Here is an 18720-nt window from a genome sequence, read left to right as displayed (position 1 = left end):
TAATCTGTATGCATAAAAGTCTGTTTCACTGGGCACACCCTACCTGAGTAATTGAGTTCATGGCTTACAATAATCCAGCTAATCTTACTGCTTTGAGGGTAAGTTCACACGGAAATTTTGGTCAGGATTTTGAGGCCGTATCCGCCTCAAAATCCTGACCAAAAAGACAGCTCCCATTAAAATCAATGGGAACTGCTCAGATCTTTTTTCCAGGAGCCGGAGCAAGATGTTCATTCTTCAGGCCATTTCATCTCGCAATTCGGCCTGAAGTCACTCCTTCCTCTGGACTAGGCCCATTCATTGGCTTTTAGTCGCGGCTACCCGGTTTTCTCATCCGGAACCTGAGGCGGCCTCCACCTCAGGTTCTGGACCAAAAAACTCCGTCTGAACTCACCGTTATTGTGTACAGACTTTGGCTTGTGGCCTGACTTTGTCCGGTCTTATTTCTTATACTCTACAGTCACACCTGGTACTTACTCCGGCCTGTTCCTAACCAATGACCTGTGCTGCCAGTCCAGACCTCCTGCCTGTTTACTCTCTGCATGAACTCTACCTGCCCTGACTATAATATGGGTTAAGGAGTGATTTGCAACACTGAGGCACCTGACTTCCTAATTACATCATCGAAGACAGATTTGCATATTCTTCCCATAGTCCCTTGCAAAGTGGAGTGCTAAAGGTTTAATAAGTCACCACGCACCTATATGGTGGTCTCTCCCCAAGGAGTGACGATACCCCCTTACCCTGTCTAAGCCTCTCACCTCTACCAGGTTAGTCTTCTGTGCATGAACAGAATGTCACAGCTCAGCCCCAGATTGGTTGATGCAAGTCTAAGGTCAGGGAGACCGAGGACCCAAGCGGAGACTGTCTGCTCGATTACCAGCCAAAAAGACAGTTGGTTGCTATTTTAGACTACCTTATGTTTTAAAAGGATCCTATCATTAAAACTATTATGGCTAGGGTATTCATCTCCTACCTTTAGATGTCTGCGCCGGTATTCAAATGAGTTCTGTTGCAGTACTGGGGCAGGCCCCAGCGCTCAAATAGCACTGGGGGCATCCCCAATGCTGTGAGAGAACTCTCCATCGCCACCTCCATCTTCTTCAGGAACCGGTCTTCTTCGCGTTTTTTTCCAGGGTTGGCTTCAAACTTCTATGCCTCGGGCAGCCAACTGCGCATGCCTACCAGCCACAAGGAAAATGGCCACTTACAATACTGTATAAGCGGCCATTTTCTTGTGGCTGACGGGCATGTGTAGTTGGCTTTGCCCTAGGCCCGAGGCTTAGAAGTTTGAAGCCAACCCCCAGAAGAAGACGCGAAGAAGACCGGTTCCTGAAGAAGATGGAGGCGGCGCTGAAGAGTTCTCTTGCAGCATTGGGGATGCCCCCAGTGCTGTTTGAGCACTGGGGCCTGCTCCCAGTGCTGTGAGAGAACTCATTTGCATACCGATGAAAACCGGATTATATACCTAACGGCGGGGTGGAGAAGACATCTAAAGGTAGGAGAAGAATAGCCTTTCTTAAGGCTATTCCTACGTGTTAGGCAGAAAAAAAATTAGTTTTAATTACAGGATTCCTTTAAAAAATGTACTGGAATACCCCTTTAAAGTTTGGTTGGTAACTCCATATAAACACCCCTTTAAAAGTTTGGAATGGTAACTCCATGTGAATATACTGGACTTTAAGAGACAGTAGGGAATGATATATAAATTACAAAGGAAACTTCTACTCTCAAGGTAAGTCTGGAAACTTTAGGGCTCTTAAGGAGAGATGGAAATATCATTTGTTCTTCTGCAAGTGGCATGCCAAACGTTCCACCTCATATTTTATATTATCTGACACATTAATATAGAATTTTATGAGCAGTTAGGCTTCCGGCATACTAATGATATAGGATATAGTGTTAGTGTATGGTTATAGGCTACTGAACAGAACAAGGTGTAATTTATGTCATCATTGCTTTTGTTAGGAAACGTCTGGAGTATATTTGATGGAATTTAATCAGATATTTTCCGCAGTCTCTGAAGACCCATCAAAGGAAAATTCGTGTCAATGGAGGATGAATTTGAAGAGTCTTATTGCTTAGGTACTGGAAGAACCCTTAGGAAGCCTATGGGACCTGCCTGAATCAGGGCTATTGACACATAATAGTCCTTAACCACTTCTTTACTGTTATATGTTACCATGCTCAAGAAAATGTAAAAAAAGGGGTTGTCCAAGATAACCAGTTTTAATGCATAGAGGTCATGGAAGACCTGTCCTTGGTTCTTCGGTGTCTCGCACCACAGCTCTGGGACTTGTTCTGGTGGAAAACTTAACCTTACATGACCACTGAGGCCAATCAGGCCTAAGAAAAGGACATGAGACATCACAGGTGATGATGCGAGTGATGTACGAATTCCTTTCACCGAAACAAGACCCCAGAGGGGCAGGACCTGACTGTGGTGGGAGACACGGGGGGGCATAAGGACCAAGTGAGATCTTGTTTGTTTGTTTTTCACCTTCCTTGCCTCTGTGCAAAAATAGATTATCCTTAAAACTAGAGATGAGCGAACACTAAAATGTTCGAGGTTCGAAATTCGATTCGAACAGCCGCTCACTGTTCGAGTGTTCGAATGGGTTTCGAACCCCATTATAGTCTATGGGGAACATAAACTCGTTAAGGGGGAAACCCAAATTCGTGTCTGGAGGGTCACCAAGTCCACTATGACACCCCAGGAAATGATACCAACACCCTGGAATGACACTGGGACAGCAGGGGAAGCATGTCTGGGGGCATAAAAGTCACTTTATTTCATGGAAATCCCTGTCAGTTTGCGATTTTCGCAAGCTAACTTTTCCCCATAGAAATGCATTGGCCAGTGCTGATTGGCCAGAGTACGGAACTCGACCAATCAGCGCTGGCTCTGCTGGAGGAGGCGGAGTCTAAGATAGCTCCACACCAGTCTCCATTCAGGTCCGACCTTAGACTCCGCCTCCTCCGGCAGAGCCAGCGCTGATTGGCCGAAGGCTGGCCAATGCATTCCTATGCGAATGCAGACTTAGCAGTGCTGAGTCAGTTTTGCTCAACTACACATCTGATGCACACTCGGCACTGCTACATCAGATGTAGCAATCTGATGTAGCAGAGCCGAGGGTGCACTAGAACCCCTGTGCAAACTCAGTTCACGCTAATAGAATGCATTGGCCAGCGCTGATTGGCCAATGCATTCTATTAGCCCGATGAAGTAGAGCTGAATGTGTGTGCTAAGCACACACATTCAGCACTGCTTCATCAAGCCAATACAATGCATTAGCCAGTGCTGATTGGCCAGAGTACGGAATTCGGCCAATCAGCGCTGGCTCTGCTGGAGGAGGCGGAGTCTAAGGTCGGACCTGAATGGAGACTGGTGTGGAGCGATCTTAGACTCCGCCTCCTCCAGCAGAGCCAGCGCTGATTGGCCGAATTCCGTACTCTGGCCAATCAGCACTGGCTAATGCATTGTATTGGCGTGATGAAGCAGTGCTGAATGTGTGTGCTTAGCACACACATTCAGCTCTACTTCATCGGGCTAATAGAATGCATTGGCCAATCAGCGCTGGCCAATGCATTCTATTAGCGTGAACTGAGTTTGCACAGGGGTTCTAGTGCACCCTCGGCTCTGCTACATCAGATTGCTACATCTGATGTAGCAGTGCCGAGTGTGCATCAGATGTGTAGTTGAGCAAAACTGACTCAGCACTGCTAAGTCTGCATTCGCATAGGAATGAATTGGCCAGCCTTCGGCCAATCAGCGCTGGCTCTGCCGGAGGAGGCGGAGTCTAAGGTCGGACCTGAATGGAGACTGGTGTGGAGCGATCTTAGACTCCGCCTCCTCCAGCAGAGCCAGCGCTGATTGGTCGAGTTCCGTACTCTGGCCAATCAGCGCTGGCCAATGCATTCTATTAGCTTGATGAAGCAGAGTGTGCACAAGGGTTCAAGCGCACCCTCGGCTCTGATGTAGCAGAGCTGAGGCTGCACAAGGGTTCAAGCGCACCCTCGGCTCTGATGTAGGAGAGCCGAGGGTGCACTTGAACCCTTGTGCACCCTCAGCTCTGCTACATCAGAGCCGAGGGTACGCTTGAACCCTTGTGCACACTCTGCTTCATCAAGCTAATAGAATGCATTGGCCAGCGCTGATTGGCCAATGTATTCTATTAGCCTGATGAAGTAGAGCTGAATGTGTGTGCTAAGCACACACATTCAGCTCTACTTCATCGGGCTAATAGAATGCATTGGCCAGCGCTGATTGGCCAGAGTACGGAACTCGACCAATCAGCGCTGGCTCTGCTGGAGGAGGCGGAGTCTAAGATCGCTCCACACCAGTCTCCATTCAGGTCCGACCTTAGACTCCGCCTCCTCCAGCAGAGCCAGCGCTGATTGGCCGAATTCCGTACTCTGGCCAATCAGCACTGGCTAATGCATTGTATTGGCGTGATGAAGCAGTGCTGAATGTGTGTGCTTAGCACACACATTCAGCTCTACTTCATCGGGCTAATAGAATGCATTGGCCAATCAGCGCTGGCCAATGCATTCTATTAGCGTGAACTGAGTTTGCACAGGGGTTCTAGTGCACCCTCGGCTCTGCTACATCAGATTGCTACATCTGATGTAGCAGTGCCGAGTGTGCATCAGATGTGTAGTTGAGCAAAACTGACTCAGCACTGCTAAGTCTGCATTCGCATAGGAATGCATTGGCCAGCCTTCGGCCAATCAGCGCTGGCTCTGCCGGAGGAGGCGGAGTCTAAGGTCGGACCTGAATGGAGACTGGTGTGGAGCGATCTTAGACTCCGCCTCCTCCAGCAGAGCCAGCGCTGATTGGTCGAGTTCCGTACTCTGGCCAATCAGCGCTGGCCAATGCATTCTATTAGCCCGATGAAGTAGAGCTGAATGTGTGTGCTTAGCACACACATTCAGCTCTACTTCATCAGGCTAATAGGATACATTGGCCAATCAGCGCTGGCCAATGCATTCTATTAGCTTGATGAAGCAGAGTGTGCACAAGGATTCAAGCGCACCCTCGGCTCTGATGTAGCAGAGCTGAGGGTGCACAAGGGTTCAAGTGCACCCTCGGCTCTCCTACATCAGAGCCGAGGGTGCGCTTGAACCCTTGTGCAGCCTCGGCTCTGCTACATCAGAGCCGAGGGTGCGCTTGAACCCTTGTGCACACTCTGCTTCATCAAGCTAATAGAATGCATTGGCCAGCGCTGATTGGCCAATGTATCCTATTAGCCTGATGAAGTAGAGCTGAATGTGTGTGCTAAGCACACACATTCAGCTCTACTTCATCGGGCTAATAGAATGCATTGGCCAGCGCTGATTGGCCAGAGTACGGAACTCGACCAATCAGCGCTGGCTCTGCTGGAGGAGGCGGAGTCTAAGATCGCTCCACACCAGTCTCCATTCAGGTCCGACCTTAGACTCCGCCTCCTCCGGCAGAGCCAGCGCTGATTGGCCGAAGGCTGGCCAATGCATTCCTATGCGAATGCAGACTTAGCAGTGCTGAGTCAGTTTTGCTCAACTACACATCTGATGCACACTCGGCACTGCTACATCAGAGCCGAGGGTGCGCTTGAACCCTTGTGCACACTCTGCTTCATCAAGCTAATAGAATGCATTGGCCAGCACTGATTGGCCAGAGTACGGAATTCGGCCAATCAGCGCTGGCCAATGCATCCCTATGGGAAAAAGTTTATCTCACAAAAATCACAATTACACACCCGATAGAGCCCCAAAAAGTTATTTTTAATAACATTCCCCCCTAAATAAAGGTTATCCCTAGCTATCCCTGCCTGTACAGCTATCCCTGTCTCATAGTCACAAAGTTCACATTCTCATATGACCCGGATTTGAAATCCACTATTCGTCTAAAAAGGAGGTCACCTGATTTCGGCAGCCAATGACTTTTTCCAATTTTTTTCAATGCCCCCGGTGTCGTAGTTCCTGTCCCACCTCCCCTGCGCTGTTATTGGTGCAAAAAAGGCGCCAGGGAAGGTGGGAGGGGAATCGAATTTTGGCACACTTTACCACGTGGTGTTCGATTCGATTCGAACATGGTGAACACCCTGATATCCGATCGAACATGTGTTCGATAGAACACTGTTCGCTCATCTCTACTTAAAACCCCTTTTAGATTTTTTAATTTGTGCACATAATAGACCTGGGGGAGGCATTTCAATGTTTCATTTTTTTTTCTGATTTCCCCTAGAACTGGAGCTGATATATTAGCCTCACTTACAAGAGAAATACAGTAGCGTACAGTACAGAGCTGAACCAGCAGCTCTTGCAATTCGCCGAAACTGGTGATCAGTAGGCATTTACAGAATGATGGCTTCCATAACTGCAAACGTAGTGCTCATTAAGTGATTGGGAAGGTAAGGACGGCAATAAACTAGCATTGCCTTCTCATTTAGGAGTCTGACAGCCCCCTCCCCACTCCTGACCTGCACGATCTTCTAAAGCTGATAACACTGAAGTATGTCCTTGTAGCATTACACTCACCGGCCACTTTATTAGGTACACCTGTCCAACTGCTCGTTAACACTTAATTTCTAATCAGCCAATCACATGGCGGCAACTCAGTGCATTTAGGCATGTAGACATGGTCAAGACAATCTCCTGCAGTTCAAACCGAGCATCAGTATGGGGAAGAAAGGTGATTTGAGTGCCTTTGAACGTGGCATGCTTGTTGGTGCCAGAAGGGCTGGTCTGAGTATTTCAGAAACTGCTGATCTACTGGGATTTTCACGCACAACCATCTCTAGGGTTTACAGAGAATGGTCCGAAAAAGAAAAAACATCCAGTGAGCGGCAGTTCTGTGGGTGGAAATGCGTTGTTGATGCCAGAGGTCAGAGGAGAATGGCCAGACTGGTTCGAGCTGATAGAAAGGCAACAGTGACTCAAATAGCCACCCGTTACAACCAAGGTAGCCAGAAGAGCATCTCTGAACGCACAGTACGTCGAACTTTGAGGCAGATGGGCTACAGCAGCAGAAGACCACACCGGGTGCCACTCCTTTCAGCTAAGAACAGGAAACTGAGGCTACAATTTGCACAAGCTCATCGAAATTGGACAATTGAAGATTGGAAAAACGTTGCCTGGTCTGATGAGTCTCGATTTCTGCTGCGACATTCGGATGGTAGGGTCAGAATTTGGCGTCAACAACATGAAAGCATGGATCCATCCTGCCTTGTATCAACGGTTCAGGCTGGTGGTGGTGGTGTCATGGTGTGGGGAATATTTTCTTGGCACTCTTTGGGCCCCTTGGTACCAATTGAGCATCGTTGCAACGCCAAAGCCTACCTGAGTATTGTTGCTGACCATGTCCATCCCTTTATGACCACAATGTACCCAACATCTGATGGCTACTTTCAGCAGGATAATGCAATGCCATGTCATAAAGCTGGAATCATCTCAGACTGGTTTCTTGAACATGACAATGAGTTCACTGTACTCCAATGGCCTCCACAGTCACCAGATCTCAATCCAATAGAGCATCTTTGGGATGTGGTGGAACGGGAGATTCGCATCATGGATGTGCAGCCGACAAATCTGCGGCAACTGTGTGATGCCATCATGTCAATATGGACCAAAATCTCTGAGGAATGCTTCCAGCACCTTGTTGAATCTATGCCACGAAGAATTGAGGCAGTTCTGAAGGCAAAAGGGGGTCCAACCCGTTACTAGCATGGTGTACCTAATAAAGTGGCCGGTGAGTGTATATACTGGTTGCATGAACATACAGTATATAGTCAAGGGGAGAACAGCATCTGGATAAACAGGTTGTAGTCATTGCATGTGAACAGCTATTGGATCAAGAAGGGCAAGCTTCAATAGAGTACGACAATACAATGGGGACACGATGTGGCTGAGGTGTGGTCGTGACATGGTCAAATACTAGGTAGCCATGCCAGCTGTCACAAAATTTCATTAATTCATTATCAACTAAAAAACGATTGGCTATTCATTTGTGATACATTTTAATGGAATACCGAGGCACCTGGCATGGCTGCCCAGTCTTCTTCTACACCAGCAGTCCATTCTTGCACAATCAATGCTTGCATTTTGTCAGAATTTATAGGTTTTTGTTTGTCCTCCCGTCTCTTGATGATTGACCACAAGTTCTCAATGGGATTAAGATCTGGGGAGTTTCCAGGCCATGGACCCAAAATCTCTATGTTTTGTTCCCTGAGCCATTTAGTTATCACCTTTGCTTCATGGCAAAGTGCTCCATCATGCTGGAAAAGGCATTGTTGATGGCCAAACTGCTCTTGGACGGTTGGGAGAAGTTGATCTTGAGGACATTCTGGTACCATTCTTTATTCATGGGTGTGTTTTTAGGCAAGACTGTGAGAGAGCCGATTCCCTTGGCTGAGAAGCAACCCCACACATGAATGGTTTCAGGATGCCTTACAGTTGGCATAAGACAAGACTGGTGGTAGCACTCACCTCGTCTTCTCCGAATAAGCTGTTTTCCAGATGTCCCAAACAATCGAAAAGGGGATTCATCAGAGAAAATGACTTTACCCCAGTCCTCAGCAGTCCACTCCCTGTACCTTTTGCAGAATATCAGTCTGTCCCTGATGTTTTTTCTGGAGAGAAGTGGCTTCTTTGCTGCCTTCCTTGAGACCAGGCCTTGCTCCAAGAGTCTCCGCCTCACAGTGCGTGCAGATGCACTCACACCTGCCTGCTGCCATTCCTGAGCAAGCTCTGCACTGCTGGTAGCCCGATCCCGCAGCTGAAACACTTTTAAGAGATGGTCCTGGTGCTTGCTGGTCTTTCTTGGGCGCCCTGGAGCCTTTTTGCCAACAATGGAACCTCTCTCCTTGAAGTTCTTGATGATGCGATAGATTGTTGACTGAGGTGCAATCTTTCTAGATGCGATACTCTTCCCTGTTAGGCCATTTTTGTGCAGTGCAATGATGACACGTGTTTCTTTAGAGATAACCATGGTTAACAGAAGAGAAACAATGATGCCAAGCACCAGCCTCCTTTTAAAGTGTCCAGTGGTGTCATTCTTACTTAATCATGACAGATTGATCTCCAGCCCTGTCCTCATCAACACCCACACCTGTGTTAATGGAGCAATCACTGAAACGATGTTAGCTGGTCCTCTTAAGGCAGGGCTGCAATGATGTTGAAATGTATTTTGGGGGATAAAGTTCATTTTATAGGCAAATATTGACTTTGCAAGTAATTGCTGTTAAGCTGATCACTCTTTATAACATTCTGGAGTATATGCAAATTGCCATTAGGAAAACTAAAGCAGTAGACTTTGTAAAAATTAATATTTGTATCATTCTCAAAACTTTTGGTCATGACTGTAGATATTAAAAATGTATGGAAATGACAAACCCTAGGTACTGAGCAAGCCATATAAACCGAATGATATCCTATTATGATAAGAAATGCACGAATACTCACAGCCATCGTAATTCATGCAAGTGGCTAAAAACCCCTTGATGCAAGTGCATGATACAGTTGTTACTAAGATATCTGAAAGATAAAAAAGCAATGTTTGATAATGTAGCAAAAATAAAAGAAAACAGTCAATAATTGATCAATTTTGTCAAATTTTGGCCCTTCATCCTATCAATAAATCGTGTAGAATGACTATTTCTATCAGCGCACACACTTTCCTTAAATTTAGCAATAAAAGTTCTTACTCACAATTTCTGCAGCTGATATAAGCCAGAAAAGGCTTTCTGTGATATATTCCTCAAACAGTTGTTCTGGAGAAATCTATTTGGAAAAACAATAAGGGACATAAAAGCCAATGAGTACATGCTATAAAATAGTTGTAGCACCCGCACGATGTGTACACAGCAGTATGAGGCTACATTACAGGTTTATTGCATATTGTATAATATTCCAGTGACCGCTTTCTTATTACACATTTTTATCCTTTGCAACTTGTATAAACCATATTTGTATACACCAAGCATACGGTAACTGGTTTGCACCTGAATAGTCATTTTCTTGGTGCTCTCTGCTATTCCCATTCACTTGTATAGGTGCCCCATAGGTGCTGGTAAGGAATTAGTGAAGTACTGTATGTGAATGACATAAATCGTCTTAGGGGCTAAGTGGGACAGAGAACATCCGGCATCTATGTCCCATTACAAGATCAATGGAACAATGCAGAGCTTGGGACAGATGATGCCTTTTTTAAGTCTACATTTTTGTCATGACACCATTGAAGCCAATCAGCGGCTTCAGCAAAACTCCAGAAGAGACCCGTTGAGTGGAAGGGCTAAAATTTGCCGGGAGGACACTGGAGCATTGAGGACAGGTAAATGTGCATTTTTTTTTTTTTTTTACTGCCCCCGGTTGATTTAAAAGTTAAAGGGGTTGTCCAATTTTGCCTGGACAACCCCTTTTACCCTTCATTCACATCTGCGTTCAGTATTCCTTTCGGGGATTTCGCATGGGGACCCCCCTGAATGGAATACCAAACGCAACTGCAAGCGCTGTACAGTGAAAGCACACGGACCCCATAGACTATAATGGGGTCCATGTGCTGGCCGCACGCTGCCCACACAAATCATGTGGACATGAAAGTAGATTGTAAACTACTTTCCTGTCCACATGATCCCTGCGGAGATCTGGCAGCAAGTACACAGACCCCATAATAGTTTATGGGGTCCGTGTGCTCTCACTGTCACACCGCTTGCAGTTGCATTCGGTATTCTGTTCAGAGGGTCCTCATGCGGACTCCCCCGGATGGAATCCAAATGCAGATGTGCACGAGGCCTAAGTTCTTTTTTTGCTTTGTGACATTAACCCTGTAACAATATCTGTACCGTAGACTGACATATAAAGTTGGCTACACCAATGCTAAGAAAAACACATCCATCACTTGTTCTTTTGTCTTTGCCATTGACCTGTAGGTGTTTGCGGAGGTTGGCATTGTTTGATGTATGCTTCTTATTGAAGATGAAAGGGAAGTCTTAGCTCATGAACGTACGCTATATTATCTTACCTTCTGTTATTACAAAGCCAAGGTCACCATGAAAGCCGACTTAATTTTTTCTTTATTACCTATGATTTATCTATTCTCGTAATGTTGTATTCTGTAATTTATTAATGCAGCCATTCATGGTATTAAAAAGACAAGCACGGCTTACTGAGGGATGATAGATTTAATGTCTAGGCGCTGAATTTATCTTTACAGAATCAGATCACATAAAGATTTAAAGGTTTTTTTCCACGAAAGACGTTTACGGCATATTCACAGAATATACCATGACAGGTGCAATGAAAAAAATGAACCTCTGTGCTCTGCTACTAACCCAGTCATGACCTCGCTGAGAAGACTGTCTTTGATGGCCGGGTTTACGAAAATGGTGTAGCTCTCCCACATAAGTGAATGAGAGTTACAGAAACAGCTTAGTACAGAGGGCTACATTGTCTCTGTAACCAGGGCCGGTTTTAGTCAAACTGTGGCCCTAGGCAAAATTTAAAGCGAGGCCCCAAATAATGATATTCCATCACCGCCTTTATAATTGCCCCCCTTATATATAACTAGCCTCAACCTGTGACTTCATCTGCGTGTTGTTGGCGTCGATGATCCGCCTATATGTTGTTTCGGCAGCTCTCAAGCTGTTCTGCTGCTGAACTTGGTCCTTGCGCCGTGCCCATGATTGTTCCAGCATCTCAGCAGCTTGCTGGAACGCCATAAAATAAGCGTGTTGTAGGCATCGATGATCTGCTTGCTCCGGCATTTCGGCAGCTGTCAAGCTGTCCTGCCGCTGAACACGTTCTTCGTAAGAATGGGTGTAGGCACAGACATTCTTCTGGACATGACCAGCACCTTCTGCAAGTCACAATATACTTTTAAAAAACTTCATAGAACCAAATTTATGGCATTGTCAGATAGATAATGGTATAATATGGCCAGATTCAGCACAACCACAATGTTCCTGCCATTATTGCTCATTATTGCTCCAGTTGTATCTAGCCGGGAGACATCCAGTAGGAATTTTGCTGACCAATGCAGAATAGCAACTGCTCCGTTGAGTGGCTTCTCTTGCCCAGTCCATCAGGTGTAAGACAGTGTGGAAGGACTTTATCTTACATATATGAAAAGACGGATGGGCAGTGGAAACAATGCGGTGCCCTGTTGTTGTTGAGTATAGGAAGGTGTCCATTGTCAAAGATGTGGAGGAAGTGGATAAGTGTTGCGTGGTTTTTGAACCAGATCTACATGATCCTGGAGATGTCACTTTTTACATTGGTGTGTTGCCACCACTATCATGCAAAACATTGACTCAGTGGACTGTTCCTGGACAAAATGGTTGCTCCACGTGTTGATGGTGGCATACATCTTGGTGCATAGTGTCAGTTCCAAGTTCAGTTCAGGTTCTCCATACATAAGTGTACAAGGCTTGGACTTCTTGCTTTGACAAAAAATGTTGGTTATGTTTCTCCCATTAACACTGAGCAGATCCCATGAGTTGTATAATGGTACCACTAAATGGTAAGGCAGCAAATTCAACACAAGCGGTTGACTGGGCTTATATTGTTGTTTGCTGCCAAGACCTTCCATTATGGACGAATGACAGAAGAATGGAGTAGAAGGAGTCAGACTACAATAAACATACTGCAATGATGGCATGAATCATCTACTGGTAGCCACTGGTAGCCTCGTAAGCTGGTGATGGCACTTCATATGCAGAAGGAGAATAGTAGATCCTGAATTTGTGCCTGAATAGCCACATTTTCTTTTCTGCTTGCATAACATGAAAACTATGATGTTCCTCTTAGCTGGTAATGTAGATGGCTGTGCCCACCAGCAATGCTCAAAATCTTTCTGCCACCACCACCAAATATTGCCCAAGGTCAGACTGTGATACAGTATGTCAGTGGCTCCATGTCTACCACTTATAATTCCCACTTCTAGAGTTGTTCCTTGTTCCACTGCTAACATCACTATCACTGTCCCCACCACCACCACCACCACCAGCACCATGGGTACAAGTGCCCACACTACAAACCTCAACAGTCATATCCTCTATCTTCACCTGGTCCTCATCAAAGTCTGAACAATGATGGATCATTAAAATGTCAATTTTGTAGGCATGTGATATACAATATAGATTTACAGTAACATGAACGTACATTTCAAATCAATTCAGCAAATCATTAATTTTATAAAAATAATAAGAAAATATAGCAATTAATTTAGTGAAATTAGACTCACAGATTAGCCAAGTCTTTATAATTCATGAAGGCATTATCTGGAAGTGAATGTATGTGGTTTCCTTTGAGGGATCTGAAATAAAAAAAAATGTGATATTAATATTGCAAAAGTTTTCCAAAAGTTTTCCCAAAATTATTGTTTTTTTTTTTTTTTTATCCCTGTCATTATCACCTTTTCATCCATATTCCGTTTTTTTTTTTTTTTACTTACTAGCTTTTTTAGTGACTGGAGTAGGCATACTCCAACATTCTTCCATTATTTCTTTCAATAAAACACCACTTTTCTTTGTAGTCAAGATTCTTAAATGGGTATCCAGTTGTATCAAGTTTTTTTAAATAAGTTTTTTTTAATTTATTTAGTTTTTTAAAATTTATTTATTTATATCTAATTTGGCATCTGAGCCGCTGTACTTATGCCCTGCCAGCTGTGAGAAGGTGACAGGCAGACATATGTGTGGTCCAGGGCGGATCGTGACTAAGCTGCTGCCCAGGTGTGGGTCATAGGCTCATTACTGGGCCATAAAAGGCAGTAGAGCCTGCACTTCAGGGCAGATCAAGGGAGTGAGAGGAAGTGCCTGGGTCTGTCCTGACACTGAGAACCTGAGACTGATTGTAAGCCACATGCACAGTTAGTAATTTCTGTTTAGTTTGCGCTCAGACGAGCAGGATTTTGTTTGATGTTATTTTGCCTGAAGTTGAAGGCTGTATTTTTTTTTGCTCATTTTTGTATCTGACGTAAAAGTTTATATACTTTGCTATTTTTCATAAAAAAACACTTTGTGTCTCTCTTTCTGATTGGTTAGGTCCGCACCACTGCTTCTATCTTCTTCACACAATATGCAGGACACTAAGTCATCTACTTCTAGCTCTGTGCACTGTATAGTCCATAAACCAGACTTACCTCCCAGCAGTCTGGAGTCATCTGTCAGGCCCATACCGAAAAGATATTTGTGGCCTATACTAAGGAAAGGCCATACATTAAAAATTCTTGGACTACCCTTTTAACTTTTGATTTTTTGGCAGTAATTGCGCCATTAATATGTTTTGTAATATACTTTATTAACAAATTGTGGATTCTTTCTGTGAAATCCTGCATTTTTTTCACTCTTTCCACTATGTGATGTCTATCCAATTTTTGTCTATCTGTGCTCACTCAGTGTTGTGTTTTGTCACCTATCACAGATTACACTTAACCAAACCGGAGTAAAAGTTACAGTGAAGACCTCTGGATTTGGCAACCTTAGAAGTGTATGATGTTGTACTATGTGCTTCCAATTTCAAATGTTTTCCATTTATTCAATATCCAAATTTTTTTTTTTGAATGGCCCATTAAGTGTCATAATACAGTGACCCATTAAGTGCCATAATACAGTGGCCCATTAAGTGTCATAATACAGTGACCCATTAAGTGCCATAATACAGTGACCCATTAAGTGCCATAATACAGTGGCCCATTAAGTGCCATAATACAGTGACCCATTAAGTGCCATAATACAGTGGCCCATTAAGTGCCATAATACATAATATTCTTTCATTAGAAGTAATGCTTTGTAAATACTGTATCTCCAAGGTTCAACACCAAATAGAGTGCCATTGGCTACACATTACAAAGCCACAGGGACTCCCTACAGACTCCTGTCGCATGCAAAAGAAACGTTAGTTGTATAATTTTATTTTTCATTTTTTAATGTGCGCCCTGATTTTTTATAAGCTATGTGGCAGTTTTATTAAAACATCCTTTCTTGCCCTTTACAACCACTTATGGCACAGCAGGTTTTTTTCTGGGTGTGAAAAAAGTTAAAGATCTGTTTTGGTTGGTTGCTACATGCAACATATGTTTTATTATTTTTAGGAACTAAATTCTGTAACATGAAATACTAGTAAAATCACTATTAGTGCTCATATTCATTTGGGTGAATGGATCTGCTGAATTAAGAAATATACTCAAAGCCATTCATCAAATGCAGAAGCCGTTACTCCGTCTTATTTTAATACATGGGAGGAATGCAATTTGAATATGAAATATTGCTTTATGTCTAATCCTTTATCTTCTTTTTCTTTTGACAGCACTGGAATAAAACTCCCACATGATGTGATACTGAAAAAACACGTTGGCCCAGTTTTACTAATGGTTAGACAGTATAAACACAGACGGGCGGCCTAAAAATATCACAGCTTTATCACAGTGGCTGAATGGAAAATCTAACGTACTTTTCTTACTTTGAGCCAGAATTTAGACTGTATCTTTGGAGCATGTAGGCTCATTTTAAGCCATGCCCCTTTTTCGGAGAACCACACCCACATGTCTAACAAATCAAGAATTTAGAGCCCAAACTAGATGCATCAAGGTGTGAAAAAGATGTGTCATGTTTAGTCCTAACCACCATAAGGTGGGGTTCACATGGGGTATTTTGGTCAGGATTTTGAGGCCGTATCCACCTCAAAATACTGACCAAAAAGACGGCTCCCATTGAAATCAATGGGAGCCAGTCAATTCTTTTTTCAGGGAGCTGTTTGTTCCAGCTCCCGGATAAAAGAATGGACATGCTCATTCTTCAGACAAAATTGTCTCGCAAATCCGCCCCAAGACACTCCCTCTTCCCGACTAGGCTCATTCATTTGGGTCTAATCCGGAGCGGAGTGCACGACTGGATGCCGATGCAGTTCACTGGCATCCAGTCGCAGCTACCCGTATTTTGGACCAGAACCTGAGGCGGCCTCCACCTCAAGTTCCAGACCAAAAAACCCTGTGTGAACCCGGCCTAATAAATCTGACTCAATAACTCAGCTCATTTTACTTGTTCAAGCTGGATTTACACCAGAGCTGGATCTTTAATCTCTCTGCATTTTTCAGGCAAAAACCCGGCAGACCCCATTATAGTCTATGGGGTCTGCAGATTTCTTTGGGTAACCTCATTTTAAGCAGATTGTTTTTCCGTTTTCTCAGGTCCCTAAGCGGACCCAAAGAAAGGAAACCGGGCACAAGTGTGAACCTACAGTCAGAAGGAACTGACATAACTTGAAGCTTCTAAGCCCCAACACAAATTTTGTAACAGGTTCTCTAACCACCATTTGCCATTTTTTTTATATTGGTGTCTTGCTTTGTGGCTTTAGGCCTTTCAGGCAGATTTCATGTTACGTAAACAGAAAAACAAAAAAATTAAGTCAATCAGGGTTTTCTTACCCTTCCTCATATGTAAGACACAATAAGTAAAGAAGCAAATCCAGTCACGTGGCGAGTGAATGTGCACAATGTAACCAAGGACAGAGGCTAACATCCTCACACTACTGAATCCAAAGGCAGCTCCACAGACTTCATCCAAGGGGGTCCAATCAATTGCAAAAATCAAAAAAATTCACATACAGTATATATGTAAAGGCCTCTTTTCCAAAAACAAAAAGTGTAGGAGAAGGAAAATGTCTCACCCCAGAAGGAGTTATCTCAATATGACTGACCAGTGATACCCAAATGTGCTGGATTTCTTGGACCTCATCAACACAGAACTGCAATCTAGGGATGTAGCCTTCACCAAACGAATCTTTGTCTGGTTAAAGGAATGTTGTTTCACATTATAATGCGCTATGCAATACAAAGTAAATGGACCAATGCGTTACGCAAGTGCCTTGGGATAAATTAACTTTACTTAGTGTGGCATGAAAAGTCTTTGGCAAAAGCTACATTTGACTCATAAACTTTCAAAAAAAAATGAATTGCACATGGAATTATTATACATTGATCTCTGCCTCTCAGCAAGGTGAAAATGACAAATGGATATAAGGTTCTTACTATACATTATGATCAAGGTGTGTAACCCCACTGGCCACTATATGGATACATTTGTAACCTGTTAGGTGAGCAGGGGCGTAACTACCAGGATAGCAGGGGCAGCGGCTGCATCAGGGCCCGGGACATTAGGGGCCCGGCGACAGCTGCTACCCCTGCATTTTTTTTTCTTAATAGATAACTCCAGCTGGTAAAGGACCCTATTTACTAAGGGGCCAGAATCAGTAAGTAATGATGCGGGCCCCACAAACACTATTATTATACTCAGGGGTCTTTTCAGACCGATCGGAGGCCCAGGGGAGGTAAAGGAACAAAATAAACATGTTACTTACCTTTCCACGCTCCTGGCAGGCTTTGGGCCTAGTTGTGTGACGTTAGTACGTCATTAAAGATGGCCGACACCACCGAAGACATCAGTGGAGCCGGAGATAGGTAAGTAACATTTTTTTATGTTTGTATCCCCAAGGGTCTCTGATTATTATACTCTGGGGTCTGAAAAGACCCCGGAGTATAATAATTGTTCATGGGTGTTCATTATGGGGCATAATACCCATGAAGGGTCCACAATGGGGCATAATACTATGTGCAGGGGCCACCATGGGGCATAATATTGTGTGCAGGGGCCACCATGGGGTATAATACTGTGTGCAGGGGCCACCATGGGGTATAATACTGTGTGCAGGGGCCACCATGGGGCATAATATTGCGTGCAGGGGCCACCATGGGGTATAATACTGTGTGCAGGGGCCACTATGGGGCATAATAGAGCATACAGGAATGCAACGGGGGGGGGGGGGGGTCGGTTGGTCAGTCGAGGTCTTCAGTGTCGGTTAGGAAGGGGGGGGGGGGCCCATGTCAAAAGTTCGCTATGAGGCCCCACAATTCCTAGTTACGCCACTGTAGGTGAGGTACAGGAATACTGACGGGGCGTTCACACTACCTTTGGTGTCCGCTCAGCAGTGTCCATGGCTATTGTCCGTACAAGATTTTAGCAACAGACACTAGCTGGTCCGTTTGCAATTTCCATTCATATCAATGTGATTTTATCTTGTGTCCTTTAGTGTCCGTTTACAACAATGTCCATTTTTTTCAAGCGGATAAAAAAAAAAACCTACATGCAGGACTTTTCTGTCCGTTTGAAAAAATGGAGAGTAAGTGTCTGTTGTTGTTTTTTTAACATTGAGGTCTATGGGCAATGGACATATAACGGACACTAACTGATAGCCATCAGTTACTGTCCGCTTGTGTCCGTTATGATAGGTGTACGTTTTTTTTTTTTTTTTTAATGGACACAGTAGTGTGAACCCTACCTAAGAGTATGTTCCAGGAAGCATTTGGTGCTGAATTGGTGACATAGTCTGCCTCAAAATCAGCGCCAAATTCGCGAGCATCATGTTGTTATCCAAAGTAAGGCTCTGTATATGTAGTATTATAGGTATAAATATGTGTCTACAGCATACAGCAGTATATTTAGTATTGTGTGAATATTTTACTTATCCGAAATTACCTCATGTGACAAATACTATTTGTTACCTACTGTTTTTGCTAATCTGATTTTTTCCTATGGATAATATCACTTTTTCATTACAATTTCTAGATAATCTCCATATGTGTCCCGAATGTCACAATAGCTGTTCATGTTGCTGAAAGGTCATTCGTTATTTTGCCAAACAAACAAGAATCCAATAAATAGTCACAGTCACGGGGAAAATTCTGTT

At 44.1% G+C, this 18720-nt stretch overlaps 1 protein-coding gene across 1 annotated transcript in view; it reads right to left on the bottom strand.

Annotated features, from left to right (window-relative positions):
• Window positions 1–18720, bottom strand: part of RXFP2 (relaxin family peptide receptor 2) — a 228236-nt gene that overhangs the window by 26645 nt on the left and 182871 nt on the right. Inside the window, exons 6-8 of the mRNA XM_075263147.1 lie at window positions 13220–13291; window positions 9688–9759; window positions 9442–9513 (exon numbers count right to left, since the gene is read on the bottom strand). Coding sequence (XP_075119248.1) covers window positions 9442–9513; window positions 9688–9759; window positions 13220–13291 — 216 coding nt within the window. The remainder of the gene's footprint in view (window positions 1–9441; window positions 9514–9687; window positions 9760–13219; window positions 13292–18720) is intronic.

The sequence above is a fragment of the Leptodactylus fuscus genome, chromosome 2 (assembly GCF_031893055.1).
Source record: "Leptodactylus fuscus isolate aLepFus1 chromosome 2, aLepFus1.hap2, whole genome shotgun sequence".
NCBI lineage: Eukaryota > Metazoa > Chordata > Amphibia > Anura > Leptodactylidae > Leptodactylus > Leptodactylus fuscus.
This window is presented reverse-complemented; position numbering and strand designations above follow the sequence as displayed.